At 40.9% G+C, this 17,996-nt stretch overlaps 2 protein-coding genes across 9 annotated transcripts in view; one reads left to right on the forward strand and one right to left on the reverse strand.

Moving 5' to 3' along the window:
* The window catches only part of DNASE2B (deoxyribonuclease 2 beta), an 86,329-nt gene that overhangs the window by 32,996 nt on the left and 35,337 nt on the right, over nt 1-17,996 (forward strand). The gene's annotated exons all lie outside the window — the stretch shown is intronic.
* The window catches only part of LOC105710282 (uricase), a 119,503-nt gene continuing 103,865 nt past the window's right edge, over nt 2,359-17,996 (reverse strand). For all 6 annotated transcript variants that reach the window (XM_064372568.1, XM_064372567.1, XM_012442522.3 and 3 more), the window contains 4 exons: nt 9,265-9,451; nt 7,120-7,243; nt 5,010-5,093; nt 2,359-2,894 (listed from right to left, as the gene is read on the reverse strand). In XM_064372568.1, coding sequence (XP_064228638.1) covers nt 2,820-2,894; nt 5,010-5,093; nt 7,120-7,243; nt 9,265-9,451 — 470 coding nt within the window. In that variant the 3' untranslated portion in view covers nt 2,359-2,819. The remainder of the gene's footprint in view (nt 2,895-5,009; nt 5,094-7,119; nt 7,244-9,264; nt 9,452-17,996) is intronic.

The raw sequence follows: 17,996 nt of genomic DNA on the forward strand, positions 1-17,996 counted from the left end.
AAGCTTTGGCTTCCTCATGAGTGCAGGCAGGAAAGCACTTCGAAGTTGTAAAGGACTAGCAAAGGTGACTGCAAAGGGCCAACTCCACGCAGCTCAGAGTCTAGAGGAGAGGATATGCTCTTTCTGGACAAAGTATAACGAAGTTACAAAAAAGTTCAAATTTCTCTAGTTAAAATCTGCAGGTGATTGAAGAAGGTAAATTCTGTTTCAATGACAAATCAGTAAAATGCTATCTCAACAGACTTATTATGTTTCTATATTGGGGTAGAAAAAAGAGAAGATAACATTGGTTTCTAAAAATAAGGAATGGCATGAACTTAAGTCTGACTCTAAAAAGGAAAAGGAAAACGAATGAGATATATTTTCTGAGTCTGTCACTATGAAAATTATGAGATGAAATTTAAAGAATATGGAACAAATCTTAGGCAGAATCTTGGCTGCCAAAACCACAAGCCCCACATGACAGCCTGCTCCATTGAATGCCATGGAAACTGCCTCCCCGGCAGCACGTAGGCTTGGAACCACCTGCACGATTCCTCCATGAAAACACCTGAGAGAGGGTTGGGGTAAGCAGAGAGAGAGAGAGAGAGAGAGAGAGAGAGAGGGAAGGAGGGAGGGAGGTGGGGGAAGAGGGGAGAGAGTGTTGTAAGGGCAGCTCTGCTTCTCAGAGAACTGGAACTGAACCCCTGGAGACTTCCTAGCAAAATCATGAAGTGTTTTTTAAAACAAATTACCTCACAGGTGTTTACAGTTCAGGTCTGCCTGCCCGTCTGCCAAACTGAAAGGAACAGGTGAAACCCAAACCTGGTTTTCGGCACCATCATTCACAATTGTAACAGGGAAACATCCTTCACAACACAGGAACTTGCTCCTTGAAAATTTCAAATGCTACAGGCTTTCCTGCCACATACCTGGGCTATAACATCCAATAGCTCATTTGCAATCTATTGCACTAAATGTGCTAAGAGCTCAGGAGAAGCAAAATGCACATATGTATAAATGGGCCACAATTCTGTCTAAAGATGCCGCTCTAACGTGGGTTTCTCTGAAGCAAAGCCAGTGTTCCTAAAACTTACAATAATATGAGAACATCAAGTAAGAAAGGCCTAATTAAGTTGGGGTTTTTGTTTTGTTTTGTTTTTTGTTTTTGAAAAGTCATGTTAGTCTCTTTCCTCTTGGAACACAATTAACAAATTTGCAGAGGAATAAAATGTACCAGTCATTTGGCCAGGTAAGTTACATGATGTAGAAGCACATTTTGTGACATGAGTATTCAGTGTAGCACAACACTTTCCTCATCAAATTATTTCATTGTTCTTATCCCACATTAATTTCCAAGCAGGCACTCGCTTGTGAATGGCCTCCAGCATCTTGTAGGGTTTGCTGCTCTCAACACCTCCCATCTCTTGCCTGACCCAGAGGCCAATGATGGCTTTTCTATGTGGGCCTAATAACAAATGAAAAGGCGGTGCATTTATTACATTCAACAAACACGTATATATAAATGTCTATGTGTCAGGCCAAATACTACCATAGCACTTGACAAGCATTAACCCATTTAATCCTCAAAAGACCTGTGAGGTAGGTTCTCTTTTCACCTCCATTTTACAGATGAGGCAACCTGTCTTAGACTTACTGAGAGGTGGAGCTAGGATTTAAATGAATTTGTGCAATTAACCACTATACAATGCAACCTTAAGTAGTGGTATTATAAACGTGAGTGAAGCTGTATTAACAAATAATACTAAGGGCTCATATGTACCCATTTCTTAAAAATGGAGATTTTATTTTATTTTTTTAAATAAAGTTTTTTTTAATGGAAAAGGTTATCTAGAATGTTCATGTGGACAGGTTTTCATCATGAGTTTCTACAATTATAATTTGTGAAGATTTATTATATGTATACAATGGTAGTGTTAGTCAATTGATATAATCAGCCCTCAAATCTGTATGCATCTTTAAATCATCAACTATAAAAGAAATAATTGTTCATATTTGGAAGATTCAGAAAGGTACATAGAAAACACTCATAATCCCATCGTCCAGAAATCGTCATTGCTGATATTTTCACTTATATACTCTCTAGTCATCTATGTGTACATCTACCCATCTGTATATTGGCTTAACATTTATTAAATGTGACATTTTGTGCACATAAGGGATGTATTATTCAAAGAAAAACAATTTATACTCTTTTTCAGTATGCTTATATGTACTAAATATTATCTAAGGATTGAAAAAGTTTAAAATCAATGCATTAAGATCACAGAAGTACTATCAGAGTGGAAATAAATCATCAGTGATATGCTAGAGCATTCTTAAAATCCAAATATTCAGTCAAAGAAGTAACAATGGTGATATTTTTCAATATAATTTTATTTCCTTTTCTGCATTACTTAGGAGCATCAGTAGGATGAAAACATTTGTTTTTTTAAAGCTGTGCACAAATTAATTGATGTGACACACCCATTAATTCATGATTATCTTCCTAATAAATTGATTCTAAAGCTTCTCGAAGCTAGGAAGGCATAAGACAACCAAAAAGAAATACTGATGTATAACTGTTGTAATACTTCTCAGCATTTTAAAAGTAAACTATAGCCATAAAGCATGTTATAATTACTAATAAGGTAATCCACAGAATGCCTTGCTGAGCCAGGTGTAGAAGAAATAAATTGTTTAGTATTGGAGGAAGGTGAACACTATAAATCAGTATACTAGTGTGAAATTTTGCATGGCTACGTGCTATAATCTCCAGCATCACAAATGACTTAAGGAATTCCTCAGCTGAGAGTGGACTCCTATTGGTGGCCACAATGTCACAGTCTCGAAGACAACTTCCTCTTGACTGTACCAGTAATTTTGCCATATGGATTGTCTAATGGCAGCAAGACCTGTAGAAAAACCACATGGTAACTTAAGAGACATTAAAATAGTTCTCTCCTCCTTTCTAAGAATCAATTATTAAAACAACGAAAACAACAACTTGCTAAACAGGAAAATGTATATGTCCTCCAGCAAAGTTACTTCAAGCATGGTAATGCCTTATTATTCTGGCAATAGTTGAGAGATGAGTCAATTTTCTAGAAAATTTAAAAGGTTTTGAAAAATGTTACTCATCGAGATAGAAATATTTCTAAAATGCATTCCATATCTCTGCTTTTTAAATGCAGTGTATTGAACACAATTGACCTTTTCTTGGTGACTCACTTTGGCCATGAGTCATTGGCCAGTGCTGTAGGATCACCGTGCCCTCAGAAGTGTCTGAGGTCTGCAGGGCTGTTCACTCAATTCTAAATGGCTCCAGACAGCCGTGCTTTTAGAGTTCTTCCACCTTCCCACCCTGTCATTTGTCACTCCTCTGCTGGTTCTAATGTGTCTAACTTCCTGTTTCTCATGTGCTATGTTCACTTTGTACACACCTGCTGGGTGAGAGTCCAAGAGTGGCCCCAGCCATTCTCAAAGTACAGACACAAGGACAGCTTGTTCAGCAACTCAGGTGCCTTTTTATGCAGAGCCCTGATCCAAAGGAACTCAGGCCTTCCTGCCTTCAAGTCCCCAGCTGGGCTCCATGAGGGAGCTGTGAGTCTGACTTCCTAGAGGGAAGAACCCTGTGGCCGCGGCCTCCCAGCACGCTGGGATTAGTGCAGACCTGAGGTGTGAGGGGGCCTCAGGAGACTTCCTCTCTCTGCCTGGAGTCCTGAGCTAAGCACTACTCCAGCCATGGCACCTGACCCTTTTTTCTAGTTAGGGTCCATTCGTTTTTGCCTCTGATGGACTTAGCCAGGATTACTTTCAGGTCCCTCTTCTGCCCTTTAGAAGGCTTTAAAAAGGCTTCATGTTCTAATTAATGACATTCTAGTAGCCATATCCTTCCCTTCCTCTAAAGTAAATAGTGCTGCCTCTCCTTGTGGCTGGATGAACAGCATGTGGGACCAAGGCTGCTCTCCTAAGCAACTCAGAACTCTAGATCACCTATGCCGGGTACCTAACCATGACTTTTGTTTCCGGATGTGACTCCCCAGCCTCCACCTGCAGCTGATGGTGGTCAAAGCCTGCCAGAGGCCACCCACATTACTTGCAAAACAGAAAGGAGGTACCTAGCCTGAAGGATTGTGAGGCTCCTGGGGTACCAGGTGCAGAATGTGGGACCTTCTGAAGACCCATTCATTAGCCTTTATCCACCAAAGGATATGAGTCTATGGGAGCAGAGCTATGCTAATAGATAGCTCCTTCCCTATCTCGGTCCCCAACAAATACTGAAAGAAGATACTCAAAGTAATGTTTTCTAGATTATAGAAGTGTGTGGGAAGCTGAAGCAAACTGAGAAATATTATCATCTTGAATGTAGTCCAAGAGGGAAGAATGATTCTGATCTCCCAAGAACTGACCACACCAGGCCACCAGTAAGGACTTCAGGCTGTCTAGTCAGACACGATGAGTGGTTTAACATTCTGCCATGGCTTAAAAAAAAAAGGAGAAATGCTTTTTCCAAGACAAGCTGTTCTTTTCAAAAAATTAATTTTCTCGTTTTACCTTCTGTAATTGCAATTAGAAACAAAAATACTCTTTCATCTTTTCCTGTGTGTATTTCATGCCACTGAATTGACTACTTAATCAAAAGGTAGGAATGATGGAAGAAAGTAAAAATAGAATCTTCTTTTTCTCCTCATTGCCTCATGATGGAAGAATAATGAATTTGTGAGGCACTTTTCCGAGAAGCAGATCTCAGAGCCGTTTCCTTGGGCACACACTGTTCCTTCTCTGTCTTTTCCTCTCTACAGCTTCCAACCTTATATAAGCATTCATCCACTTCAAGGGCACTCCAACCTCAGGCATTGAAAGTCCCAGAATTAAAGAGGGCTCTAATCACTGGCAACTATAAATATTCCCCAAAGCAACAGTTGCTAAGAGTTTTATTCAGTGACATTATCATCCCAGGTTTATAAAAGGGAGGCAGAAGTGGGTGGGTCAGATATGTGCTATAAATATATTTAAAGTTCTCTTACCTCTTCCTTGTTGATCAGACCCATTTTGGACATGTCTATGTTGAAGTAGTGAATGTTTGGCAGGCTGATTTCCATGTCTTCTATCTGGAATCCACAGTGGTATGCATCACATTAGGAGCTGCAAGCCTCCATGTCTGTCGCTCCAGCCACCCTCGCCCTCCCCTACCCTTGTGCCCATTACTCAGGTTCTCTCTCCGATTTGGAGACACCCTCTGATGTTCCTCCACTGCCCGACACTGTTTTCTCTTGCTAGTTCTATGATTAGATGGTGGGCTCACCCTTCTCCCCGTCAGTGTACAAAATGTGTTTCTCTGAAAAGAAAGGGCTCCTCGAGTCAGAAATCTGGGAGACCTCTTTGACATCCAACTGGCCTCCAGTTACTAGCCAGTCAACTTTCTAAATTCCTCCTCATTCCACTCCCTCCTTTCCAGGCCGGCACCTAATGTTTACAGGCCTTGCGGTAATAATTGGAGATCCACATACCAAATGTATAAAGATTTTAAAGTTACATAAATCAAGCTAAATTTTTTTAAGTGAAATATGTTTTACTCTTCTAACTTGACAAATATACCCTTCATAACAACCTGGAAAGCCAGGTATCAATTTAAAATTCTCTAACTCGTTGGAGTACCATGCCAGAGCATGGCAGCATGGGAAGAGCCAGACCCTCGCCTACGCCCATCCCACCTTCTCTCTTGAACTCACATGGGTAGACACTCCAGCTTGCATGTCAAGCACCAACAATACCTCCTGCAAACATCTGCTTTTTTGCCTACTCTCAGGCCTAAACGTGAACACCAATAGCATGATCCGCCCTCTGGAAGACAGACCTCAAGAAGTGATTTGTCCAGGTTCCAGAAGTAGTCTCAGGGCTATTTGGACAGGAAATTCTGGAGAATGCATGGGCCTCTGCAGGGTATGTTGCTGTGGCCCCACTGACTCTTCACCCAGTGGAGGGAGGCCTAGCCAGAGGAAGGTCTGAAGAGGGCCTCTAAAGTGCTGAGCCATGGCCAGAGTCCCACTTGCCCAGGTCTAAGGGTGGTACTCCTCCTTTCCAGCCCCACCATGGCCCAGACTCTCCTTTCAAGATTCTGAAATAGATCCCAACATGTCTCCTTGCCTGTGGTCCATCAACCTTTTAATTCATCACATTTCTGTCAGAGTGATTTTTCTAGAGTCCAAATCTGGCACAAAACATCCTGCTTAAACCCCTCAGTGGCTCCCAGAGGCCTTCAGGATAAGGTACAGACTCTATAAATAAGGCTGCAAAGGCCCTCTTGACTGGCTGCTGTGGTTCCTGCCTCATCTCTAGGCACATGGAAAGACTATAATTCATTCATATATATTCATTCACATGTGGTAGACCCAACAGTAAACGACTGTATCATGCTATCTCTTGTCTCCATACCTATCCTGCTGCCTCACCCTTGAGAGTAAACCCAGATAACCTCTAGACTCAAATCAAACACCCTTCCCTCTAGAAAACCTGGCTGAACCCATCTCCCATACCTGAGTTAGGTGCTTTGCTCTGTACTTTCATAATACTCTTTTCTCTATTGTATTGTTACTTATTTTGTTTGTTCACTGAACGATGAGCTCTTTGAAGGTAGTGACTATGTCTAATTTATCTTTGTATCCTTTGTGTGCTGCCAGAGACATAATCACCATTCAATAAACGGATGAATGAATGGGTGGGGAAGTGGGTGGATGGACAGATGGATAGATAGATGGATGGATGGATGGATGAAATCTCTCTACATCTATCTTTCATTCTCTGGTCCTCCTAAAACACAGAACCTTTGTATAATTACCCCTTTCCCTCAAGGCATTCAAGTGTCCTCAATACGAGGCTTAAATCAGTGGCAGGTTGAAGGGACTCAAAGAATTTTCAACAAAACTCAAGGACTACAACAGTGGCCTGTGTTTTCAGGTTAGACAGATTTTTCCATTTTGTGCTCCCTTCTCACTTGCTATAACAAGCTTTTGAACAACAACAGATGTCATTTTTCATGTGTCTTCCACTTTCTTATTTTAACTCTCAACTCTTTCTCAGAGCTGACAGAAGACACACGTTTTCCCAATCCTCAGAATGGCAACTGACACAACATACCTCAGGGACTCGACTCAGGGAGACCACCTGGATATCATAGAGGGTCTTCTGCACAGACGGCGAGTACTCGCCTTTGTCATAGGGCCCAGCAAATTTCTCTAGGACAACGTCCCGAATGGTGTCCCTAAAACACAGAGAAGGTCACTGAGGATCCTGAAATGATGGAATTTTAGGAATGTGTTAGAAAGCAAAGAAACAGTGACTTATCTGTCCCCAGAAAACAATTTCATTGATGTTTTTAGAAGAGAGTAGTATCTTATAATGCCAAAAACAAAACACCTCACTTCCCACTCCCCTACACACACACACACACACACCCCCCATTGAACAAACATACTGAGCATCACTAGACTCTTCATAGTTTGGCCCCAGGGCCCAATGGGCACTTCAGGGTAAATTTCCCATCATGTTTGAAGAACCTATGAAGAGGACTCCCAAGTTCTCACCATCTTGCTGCTCTGCTTGGCTAGTTCCTTGAATTGTTACATTTAGGGGTTTACTCTGTGCCATACTCTGTGTTTTTAGGTTAGACAGATTTTTCTGTGCTAAGCATTTTATGTGATGATGTCATTGAATTCTCTCAATATAGCTGAAGTAGGTACTATTATTATCCCCAATTAGAGATGAAGAATTTGAGCTTAAAAGTTACATGATCTGCTCTAAGTCTCTCTTTTTAGTAGGAGGCCCAGCCTACAGTACTATCCTGCCTCTGGCATGTTTAATTTCATGCTCTTTTCAACATAAATACATCAGGCTGCTGCTCATGGAGAGTACTTGAAATAAAAAGGAACGAGGACTGAGGTGACATTCTTGTCATGCATTTAAAAACCTATCACATAATAAAAGAAGCAGAGAAAAACTACACCAGTGGGAGGGAGTGCTGTGGGAGTGGGTGGTAGGGGAAGGGTATGCATGCAGATTCTAGCTTATAGTAGGGTAGAAAGTGCTAACAGAGCTTTAGCAAAGGAATGAGATACTTAATCAAAAGGCAAGTTCTAAAAGTTCAGAGGCCTAATTACTCCCTGTCAGGTTATTATAATAATAATCATACCTTTATGTTGTGAGTTGTCAGAATCAAAATGGAGTCACCTGTGTCAGACTCCAGTGAAATAAATAAATAAAGCCAGGAAGCTGAGGGAGGGCTCTCACACACACATGGCCCCAGGAAGCTGAGGGAGGGCTCTCACACACACATGGCCGTAAGAACTATTGAAAAGACTCTCTGAAGGGCTCTTAGGTATATATGCTTGTAACAAGAATTTTGCCAAGGACTTTTCAAACTGCGGCTTGCAACGTGAGTCACAAGACAGCTAGCAGAATGAGGTAATTGCCTGACACAGTCTCCACTAATGAGCTGGCGTTAACTACTGCGATAGCCACTGTAACCAGTGTTCTCTTTGTCTCAAAACAAATATACACATTTTCCTTTTGCTTTTAAAAGCTTCCCCTTGCCTCAACCTCTTAGGATATACCTATGGTTCCTGTAGCCCACAAATTTGCAGATTCCCTATGTGTTCCTAAATAAATTCATTATCTTTGGAGAATCTATCTCAGTTTGTTATTTCAGTTGACAGTATTTTTAAAGCATTTACAACTTATAAAATGCTTTTATGAACATCATGTCATTTTTAGTTTAGCCTAGATTGACCAATTATCCTAGCTTGCCTGGAACCAAGAGGTGTCTTGAGACGTGGGACTTTCAGCATTAAAATCAGGGAAGTCCCTGACAAACGAGAACGAGTTGGTCACCCTTGTTTAGCCCTCCCTGCGTCACCATAAGGTAGTAAGGCCAGATATTCTTTTCATCTGATGCAGTGTTTCTTCAAGTGTGGTCCCCAGTCTAGTGGCATCTGCATCCCCTGGGAGTTTGTAAGAAATGCACATTCTTGGGCCCCACCTCAGTCCTACAGAATCAGAATCTCTGGGGGTGGGCCCAGCAAGCTTCATTTTCTGATTCTGTGCGATTCTGATGCACATGCATGTTTGAGAACCACCAATTTAATAAACTGAATAAACAGAAGAGATTTCTGAATAGTGGGAGGGGAGGTTAAGTTGAATGGCCTCTAAGTTTCCCTTTCAGATCTAAGACTCTATGAAGTCTGTGCCCCTGGGACAAGGGCAGACACTACTTGCACACGTTCATACCAGGTAGCCTCGAAGTCCACATCCCTGCACTGGTGGTAGCGCCACTTGCAGTATACTTGTGTGGCAAAGCATCGGTCCTTCACCTCAGGGAGGGTGGTGAACTGGTCCTTGATGAAACCTTCAAATCCAGACTGGGTTGTTTTCAAGACCTTGAGGTCTTTGATTCCAGAATGAATAACTGGGGGTCCTGTTTCAAGTAGAAGGTCAGGAGTGGATTAGGTCATAAACAAAACAGTGCCTTGTTGCTGATACTTAGCACAGAGGATCCTGGTGATTAAAACGTGACACATTCTGTACAAAAACTACACCACTCCCATGATTTCGGTCATCCTATTTCCTCTGAAGTCCAAGTGAGGAGGATAGTGTACCTTTCTTTCCATCTGGATTCCATGACTCCCTGCCCTGTCTTGCCCTAGAAAAACTAAAGGTCTAAGAATAACCTCCATACTGTATTGAAGGCCACAGAAATGAATACCTTTCTCTCAAGTACATGCGGGATGTCTTCTCAGCCAATTCACCTTATGTATTTTGAGCTTCATCTCCTCCAACAGGTGATCATCCTGCAATGTGTTAATAAACTCCTTAAGAGCCATTCCTCTACCTGCTACTGTGACTCCTTTCCTGGGGGTAGTCCTCATGCTGATCATCTACAGTAGCTGAAGATCCCAATCTCCACTAGGCCCTGATAGCATCCTAGTTCCCTTATGGTTATCAGCTCAGCAAAACCAGGCAACTTCATAAATGGGTAGAAGCGTGGGCCTGCCTGAGCCTAAATAAGACTGTGAAGATGAAGCTGGTGACTCACAAGGGATAGATCTGCATATTTGATATGTATAAAAGCTTTTGTTTTTTCTGCTGAAGGAGACGGGACAAAGTTGGTTCATGAGTACCTGGGGGAGAGAGGAGAGTGGGAAACAATAGAAGGGATGATATGGCTCTCCTTCTGTCTCTGCTGCCCCTTCATAAGGTAATGGGGAGGTGGAAGGGTGACAGGCATCATCTAAAACAGAACAGCATTAACATTACCATGACCTTATTTCTCTGCACAGGCTGGCAAGGATTGGGGACATTCAGGAAGCACTTGGCAAACCCTAATAGCAAAGTGCCACGGCATGATTATTAAGGTCACCTCTTTTCAGTCTCTTCATTAGTTCTGACCAATATCTACGCTTCTTGGTCCGTTTAGTCTAAAAATCAAGGGTTAGAGGTGTCAGGTATCACCACACATAGTCTTAGTTGAAGAACAAGAATATAATTCATGATCTTCAATTAAAATCCAATGAAGTTCTTAAAAATCCAATGGTTTACATCACCTATGTGGTTTCTATTGCTACAGTTAACTCAGGAGCTGTGTAGTTTCAAAAGTAGGTAAATAAAGTCTAGATTTCTGTATTTTCTATACTTCAGTATACACCTACCAGAGAGAACAACAGCCAGTGGTTAGTGGTAGATCTGCTGATTAAATATGTCCTGATTAAAGAAGATATTCTGTGCAGAGCATTCCAGAATAATACAGCAAAAACAGGAAATTATTCTTGTTCAACTTTCTGAAGCACTTATTGGAAGCTATAGCTGAAGAAGGAGCAAGAGAAAGATACCAGCAATGCCTTACTGCCTTCAGTTGGCTGGGTTTATCAGATTCTAAATGTATAAAGTCATGATCCCACAAAATCAGCATTGCTGCATGCAGTGAGTATAAGCCTCAAATCCAGCAGAACTACAGAAGCAATCAATAAGTATTTATTGAATGAATGAATGAGTTAAACCAAATTGATTCATGTCGAGGAATAAGTATCTCACAACTTAGTATCTTTCTTTTCTAGACAGCTCAGTTCCATCAATCTTTACCATTTCCCTTCCTGGTCCCCTCCAACTCACACACAGTGTGGCAGGGGGTGAAAGGAAGGGTGTTAACCTTGGCTAAGAACCTCCTGTCTGTAGACATGCCTTTGGTTGCTGCAGTTTTCAGTCTTTATCTTACTTAGTCCTCAAAACTCTATAAAGCAGATATTTTAATGCAGGTGGACTTTTGCCCATAGTCACATGGCTAGAAACTGTCAGAGGCGGAATTTAAACTCAGCACCACATTATGAGATCTCATGCTTTTCTTCCTGCTTTTTGGATCACTTACCATCTATGCAATATTTCTACCTTCCTTTGACCCTTTCCCCATTTGTGTTCTATAAGTGGCCTTTCCAGGAGACAAGGTTGCACCTCCTATCCACAGTGTGCTTTGAGGACCTCAGATAGAGCCCCCTGCCTGAAAAATACCATCTCCACTGGTCTGAAATAGAGATTGAATAATCACTTTTAGAGTCGGCTTCTATGTATCTAAAAAAACTTTGTATTCCTTAAAAATTTCCTATTGAAAGCCACAAATATACCCCTTAAAGGAGTGACTCCTTAAGCCTTTGTAAGGTACTATGATAAACTACTTCCCATGGTAAGCCTTTCTAGAAAAAAATTCCTATAGAAATAAAACATGGGTTTGCAATCAGGAGCAGGGTTAAAATGAGTAGTAGAAACCCTTGCAGGAGAATTAAAAGAAGGTGAAAAAGAACCAAAGGCAAACTTTACCTACATCGTTTTCTTTTTATTCATCGGGCCTTGACTGCTGGCATCCACGTAAGCGAATCAAACTTTGACTCCTTCAATGGTGTTGATCATAAAAGGATTCCTGGATGTAATGTTGCCTAGTGGTTGAATCTACAGCTTTGGGACTCAGATTCCTGGAACTCAAATCCCAGGGCTCTCCCTGTATCCTCAACCCCCATTCTTATAAGCTCTATGCTCCTGAGGGAATAATTTAACCTCTCTCTACCTTGATTTTGTCATCCGTAAAATGGAGACAATAATCATACCTATTTCCTAGAGTTGCTACACGTCTAAGAGAATGCGCATAAAGGACTTAGTAGAATGGCTGACCTACAGGAAATGCTCTACAAACATGATGATGATGGTTTTGCCATAATTGACTTTTGTATTAACTTCAACCACTTGTAAATATTTCCCATGTTTCACAAAGTCTCACTGGGTTCTGAAAACTACTTCTAATGTGCCATCCTATCCATCTCCAGCCCTGGAATTTATTGACCTTACGGGAGTGTCAGTCCTACTAGGCCACTGTGAAATGATCTGCTTTCTCACTGGAATTTAAAATGGAGAAAGCAGTTGCATTTTTAAAATGTGTTTTGGCATCAGTTTCACACAGAATAAAATGTCTCATGTTCCCCAAGACAATTAACTATCGCCACAGTTTTGGCAGAACACAAACCATCTACTTTGGTGCTCTCGTCATTCTATAAAACAACAACAACAACAAAAACTATTCTCTCTGAATGTTAAAAGAATTTTTCCCTGGCACACATCAGACATGCTGGATGAAATCAGAGAGCTTATTTTATCTTCTCTGTTGGCAGTGCCCCAGCTTTCTGAACATTGGTAAGAACCTGAGGCTTTCAAAATCATGGGCCCATCAACTAAAAATATGATGCCTCACACACTGTAAAAAAGATTCCCATTTAGACTAACAAGAAGTAATTCAAAAAGACCATCCTTTTCTAGGTTACGCCCCATGAAATCACTTAATCAGCTTTTTTGTTTCTTTCTGCCATGGTTATGGAGTAATGCAAAAGAAAGATTTTTCACATTTCACTTTGCTAGAACATGATCTTTTTTAGCGTTTAGTGTCCTCCTACACACTTAGCAAATTGTGGCTTATCTCTCAGAGACGCATACATCCTACCCTTTAGCTATCTAAGGGAAAGTAACTCACTGCAAATTAATAGAAAATAAGCCCAATTCCTTACCTACGCATCAGGTGTCACAAGGCACAAAGCTTTATTGAGCTAAGAAAAAGATCAGATCTTGTCATAAGAAGATAATTGCTTCCACATTTAACACCTCCAAAAAGGACACAAATAGCTGAAAGGGGGATATTTTAAAACCATATTAAATCATTCTAGTAGAAAATCTCGAACTTGTAAACTGCCAGAAAAAGTAAAGATTAATTAAATATTTGCCTTGGAGAGTTTATTTAGCTCATGCAGGGAGAGCGAAAGCTCTCTGTGCAATTCTGGATGGAAAGAGACGACATCATCCAGATGGTAGGAAATTAATTGGGCTTTTGTACAACGAGGTGATGATCAGGAAGATTTTAAAAGACCACAAGCCTGCCAGGAACTTTTCTTACAGAGGAACCGAAAAGCACTTTAGTCTTGATATCGAAAGGACACAACAGATGTTTTGGCAGTAGCCATCTCTGTCCTGGATCTTCCACTTCTTCCATTTTACTTCTTCTCTCTGACCGTCTTGTCACCTCTTAAATCTGTTCTCCTCCAGGACAGATTTCATCAGCTGCCTTCCTTACAACTATCCCCCTACCCTTACTAGCCTTCATGTCAATAGTTGTATAGGAAGTATTTTTCACTACCAGAAGACACAATCTAGTATTTGAGGTCTTTTCTCCATCTTCCATTCCTCTATTTAACTACACTTCAGCTGAATTTCATAATTAGTGTCAAGTGGGAGAAATCTGATGCTAAAAAAACTGTGAGTTATAATTCAAATATTGCAGAGGTTTGGGGGTTGATTTAGTTCAAATTAGTGACTCAATCATACCAATGACTTCAAAGCTCCATTAAGCTTGTAGTTCTTCACTGATACATGATAGAAAGAGTTCTGAAGATTCAATTCCATATGATACCTAAACCAACAACCTGCATCATACACATAGGGCCTAGTTCTTTTCTCAGGGCTTGAGAAGTCACAAATGTAACACCAGCCCTCATTCCTTTGGGTGAACAAATTTATTTCTCTCTTCCAGATTCTCCCGTGAAATCAGCAGGCTTTGAAACAACTGAAATACAGCCTAGTGATGTAGCTGTAAAAGATCCACTAAGAAGAAACCATGTAATGGGAGCAATTCCCAGGGTTTAAAGTGGTGTTTGAAGTTCAGTAGGATTTCTAGAAACGTTTGTTCAGTTGCTACGTAAGAATCAATATAGCCCATTGGGAGAAACCCAGTCACACCTCCAGCTGGGAAGAGTCCTTTTGGAGGTGGCATGACTGAACGTGTGATTAAGCCCATGTGTTTGAGGGGGCAGAAGTCTTAACATTCTAGCAAGTCCCCCAGCAAAGGCACTACTCAGGTGTTCCTTTTCTAACAACAGCCTTCACCATGTGAATTTCTGAGTGGTATGTGTGTGTAATATAATTACTGTTTTCTTTGGTTAAGCCTATACAAGGGCATTTCTTATGACAATGATTATAACATTTTCTCACATTATAATTCCTACAGTTTCAGCTCTTGGATAATAAGAAAATAAAGAATTAAACTTTGCTACCAAAAGAGCATACATCCCTACTCTCCAAAGAGGGACAGAGTAGAAATGTCATCTTCACACACACAACTCTGAAAGATACTCACACCCATATATATGTGCACACACATCCTATGTACACTTAAGGCAACAGATGTCTCTTCCCCTATCCCAATCCCTGCCAGCCCTGCATGAAATCAGAGGGAGAGTGAGGGGCTGGATTCTAGATGAGTCAAGCTGGAGCTTCTGGGAACACTGCCACAATGATCTTAGTACCCTGAAGCTTTGTAGTTTTCTGCAGAAAGAAAAAGTTTTAACCTGATTATGGTGGCTAGTTTTTCTACTAAGCCGCAGCCAGGTGATTAGATTTCAAGCTAATAGCAACTCCTGGTCATTCCTAGAAAGAACAGGATATAAAGAGAAGTCCATTTTCCTTTTGTGATCAGCAGAGCCCTATATTTGGCCATTTCTCTTCCATCTCCATGGCTCTGCTGAAAGTATTCTGGGAAGTTACCAATGATGCCTATTTGCTGACTATGTAGTTTCTCATCAGTCCTCTCATAACCACAACTTCTTAACTCTCCTATGGCAGAGGCTAAATCTACTTGCTCTTCCTCCTGGCACTCAGCTAGATGACATTTCACAGTATCCTTTGCAGTGAGGTGTGGCTATGTGACTGAGCTTTCTCCAGTAGATATGATCCATGCTGTTTCCAGGCCAGGAGCTTATGCTTCAGGGGCTTTACCCCTCCTTTTGCTCCTCCAAGCTGTTTCCTTGGTTGTCTAGTATGGAGATCTACTCTCAAGGTGACACCAAAAAGTAAGGATTAAAAATGTAAAACCATCAACCTGGGTTCCTGAAGAACTTCATGGAACACAGCATCCTCCTGACCCCCATAGCCCCACACAAAGACACTGAACTGGACTTTTACAAAAAGAAGTAAATTTCTAGTGCTGAGCCACTGCATATGGGTCTATTTGTTACGCATCTTGGTACGTCAGTAACTCAGAAATCCCTAATTTCTTAAAATGTTTTTTTCTTCTGTTTCCATGAGACTATCATCCCTTGTCTTCCTTCTATCTCTCTAAATGTTCTTCTGTCTCACTTTTTAAACTGCGCAACCCTTACAATGGGGAATTTTCCTCAGGCCATCTTCTCTTTCAAACTCTTCTCACCTGGTATGTTTTTTCTGGAATGGTTTCCTTCTTCCCTATGGCTTCGCCTACCACTAATCTGCTGATGGGCCCCAAATCTATCCCCATTACATATTCCCACATTCACCAGCTTCCCACCTGAAAACTTCCCCTGTGTGTAATCTCTTTAGTCAGTTGCCCAGTCCTCCCACTTTAGGGCCAACTTTAACTCCTCTTTCTTTCCAATCTTCCATCCCTATTCAACCACTAAGGCCTATTGATTATCCTTCAAAAATGTCTCACATAATGCTTCCCACAACCTCCCAGTCTCTCCATCTCTATTTCTACTACCTTAGTTTAGACCCAATCACTTCATCTTTGCAAGAAGTCTCCAAACGTCTCACTACTGCCTGTTTCTCTAGCCTGTCACCATACCTTGGTCAGAATTTCTGAACAAAAACATGCATCTACTAATCTGACCATTAGTGACCTTCTCTGGTTCTCTGTTGTCATTCTAAACAATAATTATAGCTGTTATTTAAGGAGAGCTTCCTATATGCCAAGTACCATGCTAAATGTTTTAATAAAATAAATTTAGCATTTATCTCCTTTGTTTCTCTGGACAATTGTTTTTTGTTTGTTTGTTTGTTTTTTGTACTTTAGGTTCTGGGGTACGTGTGCAGATCATGCAGGATTGTTGCATAGGTACATACATGGCAATGTGGTTTGCTGCCTCCATCCCCCCGTCACCTACATCTGGCATTTCTCCCCGTTACCCCTCCCTGACCTCCCCACCCCCTGCTCTCACCCCTAGCCCCCCCAACAGACCCCAGTGTGTGATGCTCCCCTCCCTGTGTCCATGTGTTCTCATTGTTCAACTCCCACTGATGAGTGAGAACATGCTGTGTTTGATTTTCTGTTCTTGTGTCAGTTTGCTGAGAATAATGGTTTCCAGATTCATCCATGTCCCTACAAAGGACATGAAGTCATTGTTTTTTATGGCTGCATAGTATTCCATGGTGTATATGTGCCACATTTTCCTTGTCCAGTCTATCATCGATGGGTATTTGGGTTGGTTCCAGGTCTTTGCTATTGTAAACAGTGCTGCAGTGAACATATGTGTGCATGTGTCTTTATAATAGAACGATTTATAATCCTTTCTCTGGACAACTGTTGAAGTGAGCACTGGTATCCTCATTTTACAAATTAAACCCACCAATGTAGTATAAGTAACCTTGTTCTCAATCACAAAGTTATTAAGTAGTGGAGCTCAAATTCAAATACGATTCATTCTGACCTCCAGGCCTCTTGCTTAACACTGTGCAAAACTGCCTCCATCTTACACTAAACTTGTATATAGCACATGAGGCCCTTCAGATTCCAGCCCAAACCACTAACTTCTTTATCTTCATCTCCACTTCTTACATTCTAGAAATCAGACCCACTGAACTTGTTACTGTCCCTCAAACGCTTTGCCATTTCCACAGTTAAATAAATTACTTCCCCAGCATAGTCTTCAGCATGAGACAAGTACTCAAAGTACTTCACTTCCCCTCTTGTACTCCTCATGAATCATACTCATATGTATCCTGTTCCTTCTGCCTATAATTCCCTTTCCATCAGAGTATACCCAGCATACTCTGAATCCGTTTTCAGAAGTCAATTGGAATATTTTTCCTCCCCTGTCAAGCCTTCCAGATAGATTGCTCTGGAAAGAGTTTCTTGCACCTCTCGGTTCCCATAGCATGCCTTTAATTCCTTCATCGTAGTCTTTAGCCTCTCATATTGCAATCAATCTGTCTCCTATTATTCATCTACTGTAAACTCACTAGGGTCAGGGAACACCTTATTCCTCTCTTTATCTACGGCCCTTTACATACGTAATAGGTCCTCGAAGTCTAACTGATGAATGAATAGTTTATGAATGAATGACATAAGAACTTTTCATAAATGCTCTCATTGTTAATTAGCTCTCTTGAGACCTAATCCTAGCTGCTGTTATTATTTTACATAATTGAAAAATGTGCTAAGCATCCCAAAAGTCACCAAAAAGCAGTTTCAAGCTGTGCTGATCAATACAGTAGGCACTAAGCCATATGTGGCAACTGAGCACTTGAATTATGGCTAGTATAACTTGAAATGAGCTACAAATACACAGAATTTTAAAGACAAATTTGTAAAAAGAATGTAACATATTCCATTAGTAATTTTTATACTTATTACATACTGAAATATTTTTGATATGTTAGTTTAAATAAAATATATTATTAAAATTAAT

Source organism: Aotus nancymaae, unplaced genomic scaffold (assembly GCF_030222135.1).
Source record: "Aotus nancymaae isolate 86718 unplaced genomic scaffold, 86718_ANA_hifiasm-v0.15.2.pri h1tg000007l, whole genome shotgun sequence".
NCBI lineage: Eukaryota > Metazoa > Chordata > Mammalia > Primates > Aotidae > Aotus > Aotus nancymaae.